Here is a 14044-nt window from a genome sequence, read left to right as displayed (position 1 = left end):
TATACAGTCATTATTAGCCAAATAAACAATAATATTTAAAATCCCATTTAAATTTTTGCTCCTCATTGTATACAAATTAACGCTGATAGTACAGACAAAAATATTGTAAAGTAAGTCATTGAAAAGATTATGGAGAACTCCAGTGCAGTTTACCGTGCCTTTTACTACAACGAAAGTTTTCTGCGAATTCCATTAATCGTTTAGAGGTGTAAGTTGATTGAATGTACTGTAGGTAAAAATTTCACGTAAACAAATACACAATGTTAGCTGTGAAATAAAACGAACATTTTCAAGCAGGTAAAAAGTGAAGAAATGTATAAAAATTTGGCAAAATAATATGGAGTAGGGCATAATAATATACAGAATCTTAGGAAAAAACAAAAGATAGTGGACAACAAAACATAAAGCCAATGGATTCTAGATCAGGAAAACCTACATTATAGTACATTTGAAAATGATTGATAACATAAATTTATTGCACGTGGAATAAAACCCAATATAACATCGTAAAACCGTGACGGAGATTTTCTTAATTTTCTTAAATAAAATATTCAGCATTGTTCTGAAAATTTTTGGGTTTTATCTAAAATTTTAAATCATACCAATTTATTTTAATTCTTGTCTTAAATTTTATAGTCATTTTAATCAACAAATGATATAGATACGTAATCTTTACATATACAAAATTTTTACAATTTTCAACAAGGAGAGAGTCTATTTCTAAGTCCTCAACTTTTTTAGGAAAGATTAAAATTTCCAAGCGACAGAAGCTGTTTTGCAGATTGTGAATCATTTTAGTAAACATTAACAGGTTGTGTTGTAGTAGTATTAAATGTACATGATGCTCTTGTACACAAACATTTACAAGTAGGAGTAGGTTTTACTCTTAGAAGTATAGTGTCTAGTGTTCAGATATGACCGGAGTTAGAGAAGCAACTATTTATTGAGTTTTAAAGCAACGAAAGAGTGAAAGTATTACAGAAGTACCTAAAACGTCAACAAGTATAAAAACATTGATATAGACGATACTGTGAAACAATCGATTCGAAGAAAAGTTCATTTATTTTATTTACAAAAAAATATTCCTACTTTGAATAATTTTTTAGTAGACATTAAGACGAATCTTTGCCAAACATTAGAAGAGATAAATTGTGGAAAACTTTACATGAATTAGGATTCATCTACGAGAATAACCATAGAAAATCTGAGCTCATATAGAAAGAAGAAATTATTTGTTGAAAGAGGCAGTATTTGAGGGAAAATCGAAAATTGAGGAAAGAAGGCAAAAATATTTTTTATTGAGATAAAACATGTATAAATACAGGGTGTTTTGTAAAAAAAGTTTGGCAAGATCCTGGTTACAAATGCTCGTTAAGCATTTATAGAAGGTTTGTTTACGGGCTTAAAATTTCCAAATGGTAAAGGTCGCAGTATAATTAACACTCATATTAAAGGAGAAAAAGGATTTGTTGATGCGGGCTTGGTAGCTTTTATTTTAAATTCTACAAACGACAACCATGAAGAAATGACTGCTGATATTTTTGGGAAATATTTCAGTCAAATTATAGAATTATTAACGACTAATTCTGTCACAGTCATGGTCAATGACAGTTACTATTTAAGATTGACGGAACCGTGACCTAACACTAAATGGAGAAAGCAAGAACTCTTGGATTGGCTAATAAATAATCAAAGAAATACTAGTGCCAGCAGAAAGTTTACTTAAAATGGTATTATTGCAGCTATGCAAAAATATTCACCAAAATTTAAGAAATATAGTGTAGATAAAATAGCAAAACTGCGAGCAAAATCACAACCTTATCACTGTGAAGTTAACCCCATAGAACTAATCTGGGCTCGAATGAAGGGATATGTCGCGAGAAATAATACAACATTTAAACTTCAATATGTTCGTCAACTATTATCTGACTCCACATCAAAAATTTCATCTGACAGTTAGTAAAAAGCTATAAGACGTGTCACAGCAGAGGAAGAAACACTCTGGAAACTCGATATTTTAATACAAGAAACAATACAACCAATTATTACTTCTGAGGGAAATAAAGAAACTGATGATGATGCCTCCATATCGGAAGAAGACAACTTATGTATTAAGGTATGTAATTATATATTTACATTACTAATTATAAGTTTATATGACGCTTGCACCCGAAATATATTTATTATTAACTTGCAAGGAAATGTCCTAAAGAAACATCTAGTATTTTTATAAAAATTAATGTGGGTATGTAATATTGACAAGTTTTTAATTCAAGTAATTTTATGTTCTCCATCACTGAGCCGTTTAGTTTTCATTCATCAATCATTATCAAATGTACTATATAGTAGGAATGCACTTTATTATAGGTTTTAGTAAATGTACAAATATTAAAAACACTCTCTACATGTGATTCATGCAACAGCGTTTTAAATAAATTTAGCAGCGAATATGAAGCTTTTTTGCGTTTCATAAATTATTGAAAAGGAATAAAGATAAACGTGAGAAATTAATAGATTTTACAAAAAAAAAAAAACATAAATTCTAATGATATTATCAAATTACGTGCACTCTTGGAACAAAAATGTATTTATTGGAACGGAGATGGGATACACTAAGACCATAAAAATTAAAAAAGGAGTTACACAAGGTTTTATACTCTCGCCATTAATACTTAACCTGTAAGATCTTTCCACGAGATTTGTATGTAGCACAGGAAGGTATAATGTCAAAGGAAGACTTGTTAGTAACATCATATTATATGTTAACAATATGGTAATAATTGTCGGAAGCAAATCTTCTTCTTCTTCTGGTTCCTATCCGTTTCGGATGTTGGAAATCATATTGGCAATCATGACCTTGCCCGCTGCGGCTCGAAACAGCTCCGTTGAGGTTTTTTTAAACCATGTTCTTAAATTCCGCAGCCATGATATTCTCCTTCTACCGGGTCCTCGGTTACCATTGACTTTACCTTGCAATATAGACTGCAGCAGGGAGTAACGGTGCTGATTTCTCATAACGTGTCCCAGATATTGCAATTTTATGCGTTTGATCGTAAACACAATCTCTGGTTCCTTCTTCATTTTTTCTAGAACTTCCTTGTTCGTGATCCTTGCTGTCCATGATATTCTCAGCATTCTTCTATAAAGCCACATCTCAAATGCTTCAAGTTTTTTAATAGTGGTGTCTGTAAGCGTCCATGCCTCCGCCCCGTACAACAACACAGAGAAAACATAGCATCTCAAATGTCTCATTTTTGTATCTAGGGATATGTTGTGACTTTTGAAGATGGCGCTCATTTTGTTAAAGACCGTTCTTGCCTTTTCTATGCGGCACTTTATTTCCTGTACATTGCTCCACTGTTCGTTTATAATAGTTTCCAGGTAGCAATACTGTTTTACTCGCTCTATCTGCGTCCCATTAATGTATAGATGAGCCCCATTTATATTCTCCTTGCTGACAATCATTTGTTTCGTTTTGTGAGTATTAATGTTTAGTCCGTACTGTTGACTGTACTCGTTTATTCTGTCCATTAGCCTTTGAAGTCCCTCTAAACTATCTGCTATCACCATGGTGTCGTCGGCATATCTAACATTGTTTACTCTTCGTCGGAAGCAAATAAGAACTACAAAATCTGCTAAACAAAGTAGTGAGTGGGTGGAAAATATGGTTTTAAATTTCTTTTTCTTTTTTTTTGTGTATACATGTCGTTTTTTCAATTTGCCTTAAGCAAGTTGTGGTTTCTTCGTCTTCGTGATCTTCCCACTGATCGTCTTTCTATTGGGGACCTGTTTCTCGCCGCCTTTACTACTTTTTTTGTTGTTATTCGATTTATATGATATCTGTAGTTCTAGCTCTGCCTTATAGTGTCTTATCATCGTTTTTGCTGACGGTTTTCATCTCTGCCGTTTCTAACATTATTTTTGTTCCCTTTGCGTTATGTCGTGTTTCTGTCGCTTATGTCATTATTGGTCTGATAATTGTTTTGTAAATTCTGCCTTTCATTTATTTTCTGATATTTTTATGTCTCCATATTGTTTCATTCAGCCAACTTGCGGTTCTGTTTGTTCTACTTTGCTCTTGGTTTTATACTTCTATTTTAAGTTTTCCATAGCTAAATCGTGTGAAGCCGAGATATTTAAACTCAAGCACTTATTGTATTATCTGACCCCCTAGCTCCAATAATTTATAACAGCAAGTCTTAGTAGATTGTTGTTAATCATGTTCACTTTGAGGGATTAGTATTGCGTCGTCTGTGTAGCAGATTACTTCAAGTTGTTTTTTTCCCATTTGATATTCTGTTTGCGATCTCACTTTTATTATTATTTTATCCATGATCGGATTAAATAATAGAGGGGTCAGGATAACTTCCTGTCTTTTCCCATTGTCAGCTTCAATTGAGTCAGTTAGTTCTTACTTCTATTTTGTTTTTCTGGTAGATATTTTCGATTGTTTTGATTATTTCTAAAGGAATCGTTCTTGCGTACAATAAGTGGATAACGTTCTTAAATTTGACTCTACACAGTGAGTACGGAATATGGTTTGAAAATAAATATGCAGAAAACCAAGTGATGATCATCGATAGAATCAGAAACAACCAGGCAAAGATAAGAATCATGACAGGTTACGAAGTTGTCAGGCAATTTAATTATTTAGGATCCGTTATTAGTAACAGTGGAGGATACAAAGACGAGATGCATCGACGCATCACAATGGCCAGATCGGCAAAGATGTGGGTCTACGGTAGAATGTTGCGCATACCATGGACCGCCCATAGCTCAAATAACTCAATTCTAGCAGAACTTAACATCAAAATTAGACTTATCACAACTATCAACCAAAATATACTGAGATATTTTGGACATATAACTAGAAGAAGAGAAGGCATGGAGCGAATGATAGCTGAAGGTAACGTAGCGGGTAAAAGATCCAGAGGAATATCTCTAGTACGAAAAAAAAAATATTCCAAACATAAAATTATTAGTAAATGACAAACTAATTGAGGAGGAGGCGTTTAAAAAAATATATTTGAATAAACACTGTATCTTATGAAGAAGCTTTAAGAAGAAGGTTCTAAAATAGTGGTCAAAATAAATTAAGATCTTATCAATAGTATTTTCACCGTCATTTTTGGAAACCATAATTAAAAAGTTAGATTTTACCGGTTGAATAAATACAAGATATTCACAAATATGCATGATATTTCCATAATCAGCCGCAACGAAATGATGCTGATTTAAAGAAAAAACTTTATTATTAACGAATTATTACTATATTATTAGATTACAGTACGGTAGCGTTAATCCGAACTCAAGGTCGTCCAAACGACTTGGTAGTCCGAATAGGCTCGCGCGACAGCCCCTGCCCCTCACGATTGAATCGACATGAATCAACATGACGAACACCTGTTTTTACTTTCCTTGTCCACCTACATATTATTTAGTTCTATTAGTGCTTTCATATCACGATGGCTCCACGTAAATACGTGACTTTGACTATCGAACAAAATCGGTATTGGCACATCTACCATTAGGGACATAGAAGAATGAAGAAAGAAAAGATCAAAAAGTTCGTCAGCGAAACGAAAAGCGGTCCAGGGAAGAGGAAATCCATCAAACCACCCGAATATCCAAAGGTAGAAAGTTAGTTGTTCATGTGGTTCCTACAACAGCGAAGACAGCATGTTCTGGTGAGTGGTGAAATGTTGTGTGAAAAAGCCCGTCATTTCCATCGTGAATTGTCACAAAATCACCAAGCTTTTAGCATATGTAAGGGTTGGTTGGACAACGACGTCATGGCGTTAGATATTTGAAAATTACCGGTGAGAAACTTTTGAGTACTGCCGACGACATCTATCAGTTTCGAACTGCCTTTGAAGAACTATTGATTAAAAAAATCTATTTGCTCAGAAACCTGAGCAAATTTCCAATGCAGATAAAAGTAGGTTATTTTGGCGCATGTTACCAGACCACACATTGATGTCATCTCAAGAAAAGAACGCCCGTGGTCAAAAAATTATACAAGAAAGAATCACCTTTATGCCTTGTACAAATGCTTTAGGAACTCACAAACCTCGTTTGCTTGTTGTGGGGACGGCTAACAAGCCTCGCGCATTAAAATTTGTTGATTTCGTATAATATCGAGGACAAAAAAGTGTATGGGTGACAAGAGATTTGTTCTTGGAGTGGTTCAAAACTAAATTCGTCCCTGATATTCGTCGTCATCTCGCACGTGTGAACCTCCCACAGAATGTAGTGATGCTGCTGGACAACTGCCCTGGTCATCCATTTACTGATGAACTTCGTAGTAAAGACGGTAAAATTTTTGTCATGTTTTTACCACCCAACAAGACAGCTATAATTTAACCAATAAACCAGAATGTCATCCAGAACACAAAACTGCGCTATCGAAAAGCTTTACTCTTCATCATTCTTGCTGAAGAGCAAAGTGGAACGAATCTGGTAGCAGTAGTAGAATCTGGTGAAAAAAGGTAATCTTAAGGAGGTCGTTATCAATTTGGTAAATTGTTGGTAATTTCACAACGTTTAATTCAACTTTCTTGGAAAAACTTGAGCCCAAACTTAGTGACTCTTCATCCAACGAAAAAGACATAATTTTAAACCCCCTTATCCCTCAGCTGGCTCAAGACAACATGACAATAATTACTGAATCTGAGGTTCGAGAAAGGGCATCAGGTGGCTGTGACAACGAAATTGACACCCAAGAAATTCTCGCGGATGAAGAAATTGTAAGGGCTATTTAAAATAAAAAAAAACGGAAGTGGAGGATTTTGACGATGAACCACCTGCTTCAAAAACTACTGCTGCTGAAGCTGTTCAAGCCCTAAACACGGCCATAAGTTGGGCAGAAGACAACCTCAACAGGCGTATAAGAGACAGAGCGTTTGATCAGCACGTCAAGACTAGCATCCAGAAAAAAATTACAGATTTTTTTACTGCTCCCCATTGAAATTTATATAGATAATATGTATTTACTAAAAAATATATTTTATATATATATATATATATATATATATATATATATATATATACAAATATATATATATATATATATATATTTGTATAATATAATATTTTATTAATATAGGAACTTAAAGCATTTTCAGTCATTTTCATTGTATTTTTGCAGTTTTTCTTCTCCAAATAAAAAAGTCATAGGTAATCCGAACGATGCGACCATCCGAACAACCCTTTTCCCCGATTCCGTTCGGATTAACGCGACTGTACTGTACTATATTACTATAGGTATCATAAACGAAAGAAAGCTAGATATACTCGTATTAAGTCCACAAAGTGTATCTAATTAAGAGTAGGACCTTTTTAAAAATATAAATTGAAATACATTACATATAAATATAAATTTACTTTGTAAAAATTTAATACAATGTCTTATATAATCTAATAAATAAACATTCGTAAGTATAATTAGATAGTATATTTATACTGGAAATAGGCATAAAATAGTATCGTTTTTATTAGGAACATTTTACAATCAGTTCAATTTATCATAAGAATATTAAAATTTAATTAGTACAAGCGTGGATACCAGGCGTCAAATTCTGGATTGTAGACGTATGTTTTTCTTCGACCACTCCTCAAAACTTGGAAAGAACGACTATCCGAAAATTTTATTGGTGAATTACCTCCACGGATTTCCTCATTATTCTCATAAGGAAAATGTCTTCCACTTTTAAATCCTTGTTGGTTATAGATGGGTATGGGGTTTACATACACGGAAGGTCTGTCATCTTCTGACCAGGATTCAATGTTATTGCCGGATTGACCTTGAACAAAATTCTCACCAAATCTGCTAATTAGGTTAGGATTGCTACTATCTCCAATCGTGTTAGTATTAGAGTTCCCGGTAGAACTGACATCGACGTTTGTTTGCGGAACCAGGTTTCTATTGGGAATGTTATTTGTACTACTGCTACCAGTATTCGTTTGTGTAAATCTATAAGCTACATCTGGGACACTATGACCCTTACTACCTGCATAATGGCCTAGTTGAGCCGTAGCTGAGGCAATAATTACAGCAATGAGAACGAATTTCTGCAACAAAAACATGATAACGTTATCAGTAAGTACTGAAATTAAAAGTAGTTTTATTTTAGAATAAAACAAAAGATAACAAAAATTTACAGGAATTAAAAAAATATTATCAGTTTATTAAGTATAACACACAACAAAAGCTACTAAGTAACTAATACGGATTGTGCTATTTGTAAATTTGGAGTTGGAATAAATTAGAAGAGAAGGAAATGTTTTATTTACATCTAGACGCCGCATAGAATTAGTCCCCAAAAAATGACATAAAAATAATAATCGGCGACATGAATGCTAAGATTGGAAAAGAATCAGAATACATAGGAACAATAAGTAAGCATAGCCTCCATGATTTCTCTAATAAAAATGAAAAACTACTAATAAGTTCTCTGCTAGCAAACGACTGATCATAACCTCAACCTTCTTCTCTAAACAAGATATCCATTAGGTCACATGGCTCTCACCAAATAGTCAAACTACCAACTAGATAGATCATATGTGAATAGACAGAAGAGGGGCAACAAATGTAATGGATACGAGAGCTAGGAGGGGAGCATACGAGGGGAGATGCCATATAAACAAAGCCAGGAGAAGAACAAATACCTAAAGACCAAAAAATTAAACCTAGACAACCTGAAAAATACAGAAATAGAAAAAAAATGCGAGAATAATTGAATAGAGCACTCCTAGAATATAGAGAGGAAATAATAAAAGAAAAATGTATTAAGCTTAAGAGGGTAACATGCGAAACGCCTAAAATAAGGATTGTAATTAAAACATATCAAACAAAAGAACTTTGGTTTGATGAAGAATGTTAACAAGCAATATACAAAGAAAATTCAACTGCACGTGCAGTAACTCAAAGAAGAACTATGGCAGAACAATGAATTAAGGCAGATAAAATACAAAGAAGCAAAAAGATGAGATGCGAGAACGACGAAATACTAAAAATAAAAGAAGATTTTAATCAATGTGACTCTGAATAAGCTTATAAATTACTAAAACATCTCATAGATAATCCAAACACTAATCTTTTTATAAATAGTGAAAGACAAATTTATTCGTGATGATGCAGCAATAAAAGCATGCTGGAAAAACTATTTTGAGGGTCTAATAACAAAGCAAATACAAACAAATACAGCCCATACAGTAGCGGATTTGGAGATAACAGAACCTCGGAACCAGAATAATAAATTAACATAATACCCACAAGACATGGAAATAATGGATAAAGCACTGAAGAATAATAAATCCTCAGGTATTGACAATATACCAGCTAAAATTCTTAAAATTGGAGAACATTCACTGATAGACAAATTTTATAGACCAATAATGGACACGTGAAACACAGAAGAAAATCGAGAAGACTAAAAAAAAGCAATTATATGCCCAATCTACAAGAAGGGAAACAAACTTTACTAAAAAACTATAGAAGTATGTATTTGCTTACTTTGTGTGAGCAAGTTGTTTACTTGTACAACCTGGACTGCCTCATAGTAAACTATACTTTCTGAACACCACCAGGAAAAGGGCAATCAAGAATTATAGACTTTAGGATAAGTAGACATAATGCTCGTTTTTAATCAATATTTTCTGAAGGCAAAAATTCAGACACGAGAGATATATCTTTCTTCAACTAACAATGAAAGGAAAAATAGAAGGAAAACAGAAATAACTGACAAAAATGCACCACAAATGAGTTAGGAGGAAACAAATACAATATAAGAAGCTTATTAGGGGAAAGATACAAAAATTATATCAAAACAGGTTAGACGATAAATTATAGAGAACAAAATTTGAGAGTATAGAAGAATACATCAAAAATTGTATACACGCAGCTACAGTAGAAGCCGTAGGTTAAATGAAAATACCAATAACCCCTATTGGTGGGATACAGAAGTTGAAAAGGAAATAAAATAAAAAAGAAAACTGCATTACAATTACCTAAACTCGCAAAAGATGACCGAAAAAATAAAATTTAAAGAAGCCAACTAGGGCCAGAAAACTGATCTGTAGAGAAAAAATGACAGAGGGGAGAGAGGAAAGAGAATTGGAAACTGCATACATATCTCTGACGTTAAAGAAGTACAGAAGTTTGAAAAGTATCAAAAAATTATTAAAAGAATTAAACAAAGTAGAGAAAAATCAAGAATACCAAAGACATAATATCACCAGTAATAACTCAAACATAGAGTTGCAAATCTGCTAGTGAAAAACAGCCAAGTTTAAAACCAGTGAAGACATAAATTACCAGATCACAACTCCAGGCTCTCTCCTTAGACTAAATCTGAAGGAAATAAAAAACGTTTATAAGTTTCTAAAGAACGAGAAAGCACCAGGCCTAGGAAATCTAGTTGAAGAACCAATAAAACACGGAATAGATAAGCTATGCTCTCTATTGAAATATCTGTTATTAGCATTGTATTAATAAATCAAAAGTCCAAGAATGTAACGAAATGGAGTCAGCAGAACAAACCAGATTTAGAACGGAACAATCAACCCTTTGCCATTTTGTTTACACGGACACAAATAATCGAAAAAAGTAGCATATATTCAAGAAGTCCAGATATTTTATGCTGTTTTAAAAGAGCTTACGTTAGAGTTTCTTAAAGTCAACTAGGAAAAACCCTACAACTCTCTAACATCAAAATAGGAAAAGGCACTACCTACTTGAAAAAAAAAATGCCACAACATAGATAAAACCTTTGGAGGAAGATACAACGTTGTATGCACTGTCATTTGTAGATGATCAAATTACGGTGTATTTTTTTGACTTTCCAAAATGGACATTCTCAGCAAAATTCAGCTTGTTTGTATGATTTTTAGAGGTTAAGAGGCTTGTAGAGGAAGTAAAGACAAAATGTGGAGAAAAGAACAAAGCCTTTTTACAATACAGAACACAATAAATACAACAGGCATACAACCACTATATACGAATCAGAAATGAAACGAAGACTTTAGTTAGACAAATAAATAAGGACCACTGGGATAGTTTCTCAAAACAGTTGGAATACGACTTCTACGAAACATAAAAAGAAATATGAAGAATGATTAGTGTACAAAGAAAAGAAATAAACGAACTAATAAAAACGAAACACATTTAGATGGAAACATGGGTAGACTACTTTCGATCACTATTTGCTAAAGTTGACGATAATGAACCACAATTACAAGAGGTGACGACAAACGAAGGAATAAATATCGAGGAGGAAGAAGTAAATGAAGCAAGTAAATTAAAAGATAGAAAATCACCAGGAGAGGACATAATACCGAACGAACTCATAAAGTACGGAGGACCAGATCTAACCAAACAACTATTAAAACTAATCCAAAAAATAATAGAACAAAACAGAATTCCTCAAGAATGAAGATCAAGCATCCTAATACCTCTTTTCAAAAAGGGAGACAAATCGGAATCGGAATATTATAAAGGAATTAATTTATTAAACACAACACTAAAATTAATAACAAAAGCGATAACAAATTAACTGAATGAAATTATAACACTAGCAGAACAACAAGGTTTCAGGTCAGGAAGATCATGCACATATCACACTATATTTATAATACGGCAAATGCAAGAGAAATCATTGGAATACAACACACTGGCATATCTATGTTTCGTGAACCTAACGAAGGCATTTGACCGGGTCAAATTAAAGTACGTTATCCACTTACTGTACGCAAGAGAGATACCTCTAGGAATTATCAAAACAATCGAAAATATTTACCAAAACAACACAACAAAAGTAAAGTAGAAGAAGAACTAACCGACCCTATTGAAGCTGGCTATGGGATAAGACAGGAACATTCTCTGAGTCCCCCAGTGTTTAACCTGATTACGGATGAAATAATAAAAAAAAGTAAGAACTAAAAACAGATACCAAATGAGAGAAAAACAAATTAAAATAATCTGCTATGCAGACGACGCAATACTACTCTCCCAAAGTGAAGATGATTCACAACGTATGCTGCACCAATTTAATATAACCACCAAAAAATTTAACATATTAATTTCCCCAAAAAAAACAAAATACATGGTTCAAACAGCAAATTTACTAAGATTTAAATTAGAGCTAGAAGGTCAGATAATAGAACAAGTGATGGAGTTTAAATATCTAGGCATCACATTATCTAGCTACGGAAAGCTCCAAACTACAGTGAAAGATTAAGTGAATAAAGCAAACAGAGCTGCAGGCTGCCTAAATGAAACAATATGGAGAAATAAAAATATCGGGAAAGAAACGAAAGGCAGAATGTATAAAACAGTCATTAGACCAATAATGACATACGAGACAGAAACAAGACCTGACACAAAGAGGACAAAAAGGATGTTAAAAATAGCAGAGATGAAAACACTTTGAAAAATTGATGGTAATATACTATGGGACAGAGCTAGAAGCACAGATATACGACGTAGATGCAAGGTGAAGAATATCAAGAACTGGGTAAGAAATAGAAGAGTGGAATGGAACGATCATATAAGCCGAATGATAACAAATAGAGTAGTAAAGACAGCAAGACTACGAAAATGATGGAACGACAACTTATAAGAGGCACATTCAAAAACGGACAGAGTCATGTCTATATAAAAATAAGAAGCAGAAGAAGAAGTGGCTTTTTGTCCTGACGACTAGAGTATAAGTGAAATAATCAAAAAAGATAAAATCAATAATGAATATATTAGGAGGAACTAATAATCAAAAAGTAAGAAAAACCCATGCTAACTATTGAAAGTAGTAACCGAGGAAGAACAAAGGTAGATGGTGAGAGATAATTAGGCAAGATATGTCTGTATTTTCCAAGATAGGAGCTCATGGCGAGGAGCATCATGCTACTAGGAAAAACAACCTCGTATATGTATCGTCTGACCTGCCTTCTGGTCCCAATCAAACTTAGAGAAGTGTAGTCAGACCAATAAAATACATCTTAGTTTAGTTTTCACGAGGTTACTCACTGAAGCAACTCTTTATATCGGTATATTTAACAAAATAAATAAGTGTACTTCATGGAGTTAAATAAAAAATATGTATCAAGACCAATTAACATATGGTGACGATGACATTGAAATATTCAATTAGGAAATGTGCACGCGTTGAATTTGATTGTAAATTTATTATAAAATTTTGGAAAATGAATGAATGGGAAAAATAATTTCATGTTTTTAACTCCATTAATTTAAAGGAAATTGTGAGATTAGTTCATACCAATTAATAACATTTTTAATTACGGAAATATAACGATAAGAACACTGTTTGGGTTTTGTGGTAAGGACAAAACCAGATATACGGATCTTTTCGAAACCTTTCACAGATTTGCTTAAATAAATTATTTCCTTTACATTGTGATAACAAACTTACGTGTTATAATTAAGAAAAACATTGTCGTTATGAGTATTATCTACAACTTGTTTGTTACTTAACAGCAATTACAGCAATTAGTAATAATTATAGTATTGTTTAGAGACATAATAAAAAGTACTTACCGTTAACATCTTTTAGAATCACAAAATAATAATGAAGTGATCGCTGTCTGCTACCAGTTTAAAAACTACGTAAATTAATATAATAAACGACTACATTAAAGATACTTGGAAAATGAATGGGTGTAATTAATAACAGATTTAAATAGGTTTTACTGAATCGTGGATATTTTTGTAGTTTGTAATAGGTAATTTGAAGGAAAATGTATTTGACTGCATGAACAGTAACACAAATGATTAAAACTTAGCTAAAGATATCTTCAAAAAACATATTTTTTGAAGATATTTTTGAAGTGAAGTTCGAAAATTACCACGATATGTTTTTGTAATTTTTAGAATATTAGAATTATAGTTTTACTATTTTACTAAAAGCTACTAAATTATTAACTTTCGCTAAAAATGACTAAAAACATCGTTTTTTTTCTATTTTCCTTGCATATAACTTTAAACAATTTATTTTGAAACCATATAGAAGTTTGCCTTTTTTTTTACTTATAA

General features: G+C 32.8%; 1 protein-coding gene and 1 long non-coding RNA gene across 2 annotated transcripts in view; both read right to left on the bottom strand.

Annotated features, from left to right (window-relative positions):
• Window positions 1-14044, bottom strand: part of LOC140446821 (uncharacterized) — a 42685-nt gene that overhangs the window by 15042 nt on the left and 13599 nt on the right. The window lies entirely within an intron of this gene.
• Window positions 7367-13672, bottom strand: LOC140446820 (uncharacterized). Its single transcript, XM_072539406.1, has 2 exons — window positions 13550-13672; window positions 7367-8070 (listed from the first exon to the last, which is right to left on the bottom strand). Exons 1-2 carry the CDS (start codon window positions 13556-13558, stop codon window positions 7546-7548), a joined length of 534 nt encoding a protein of 177 aa, XP_072395507.1. The 5' UTR covers window positions 13559-13672; the 3' UTR covers window positions 7367-7545.

Source organism: Diabrotica undecimpunctata, chromosome 7 (assembly GCF_040954645.1).
Source record: "Diabrotica undecimpunctata isolate CICGRU chromosome 7, icDiaUnde3, whole genome shotgun sequence".
NCBI classification, from domain to species: Eukaryota; Metazoa; Arthropoda; class Insecta; order Coleoptera; family Chrysomelidae; genus Diabrotica; species Diabrotica undecimpunctata.
This window is presented reverse-complemented; position numbering and strand designations above follow the sequence as displayed.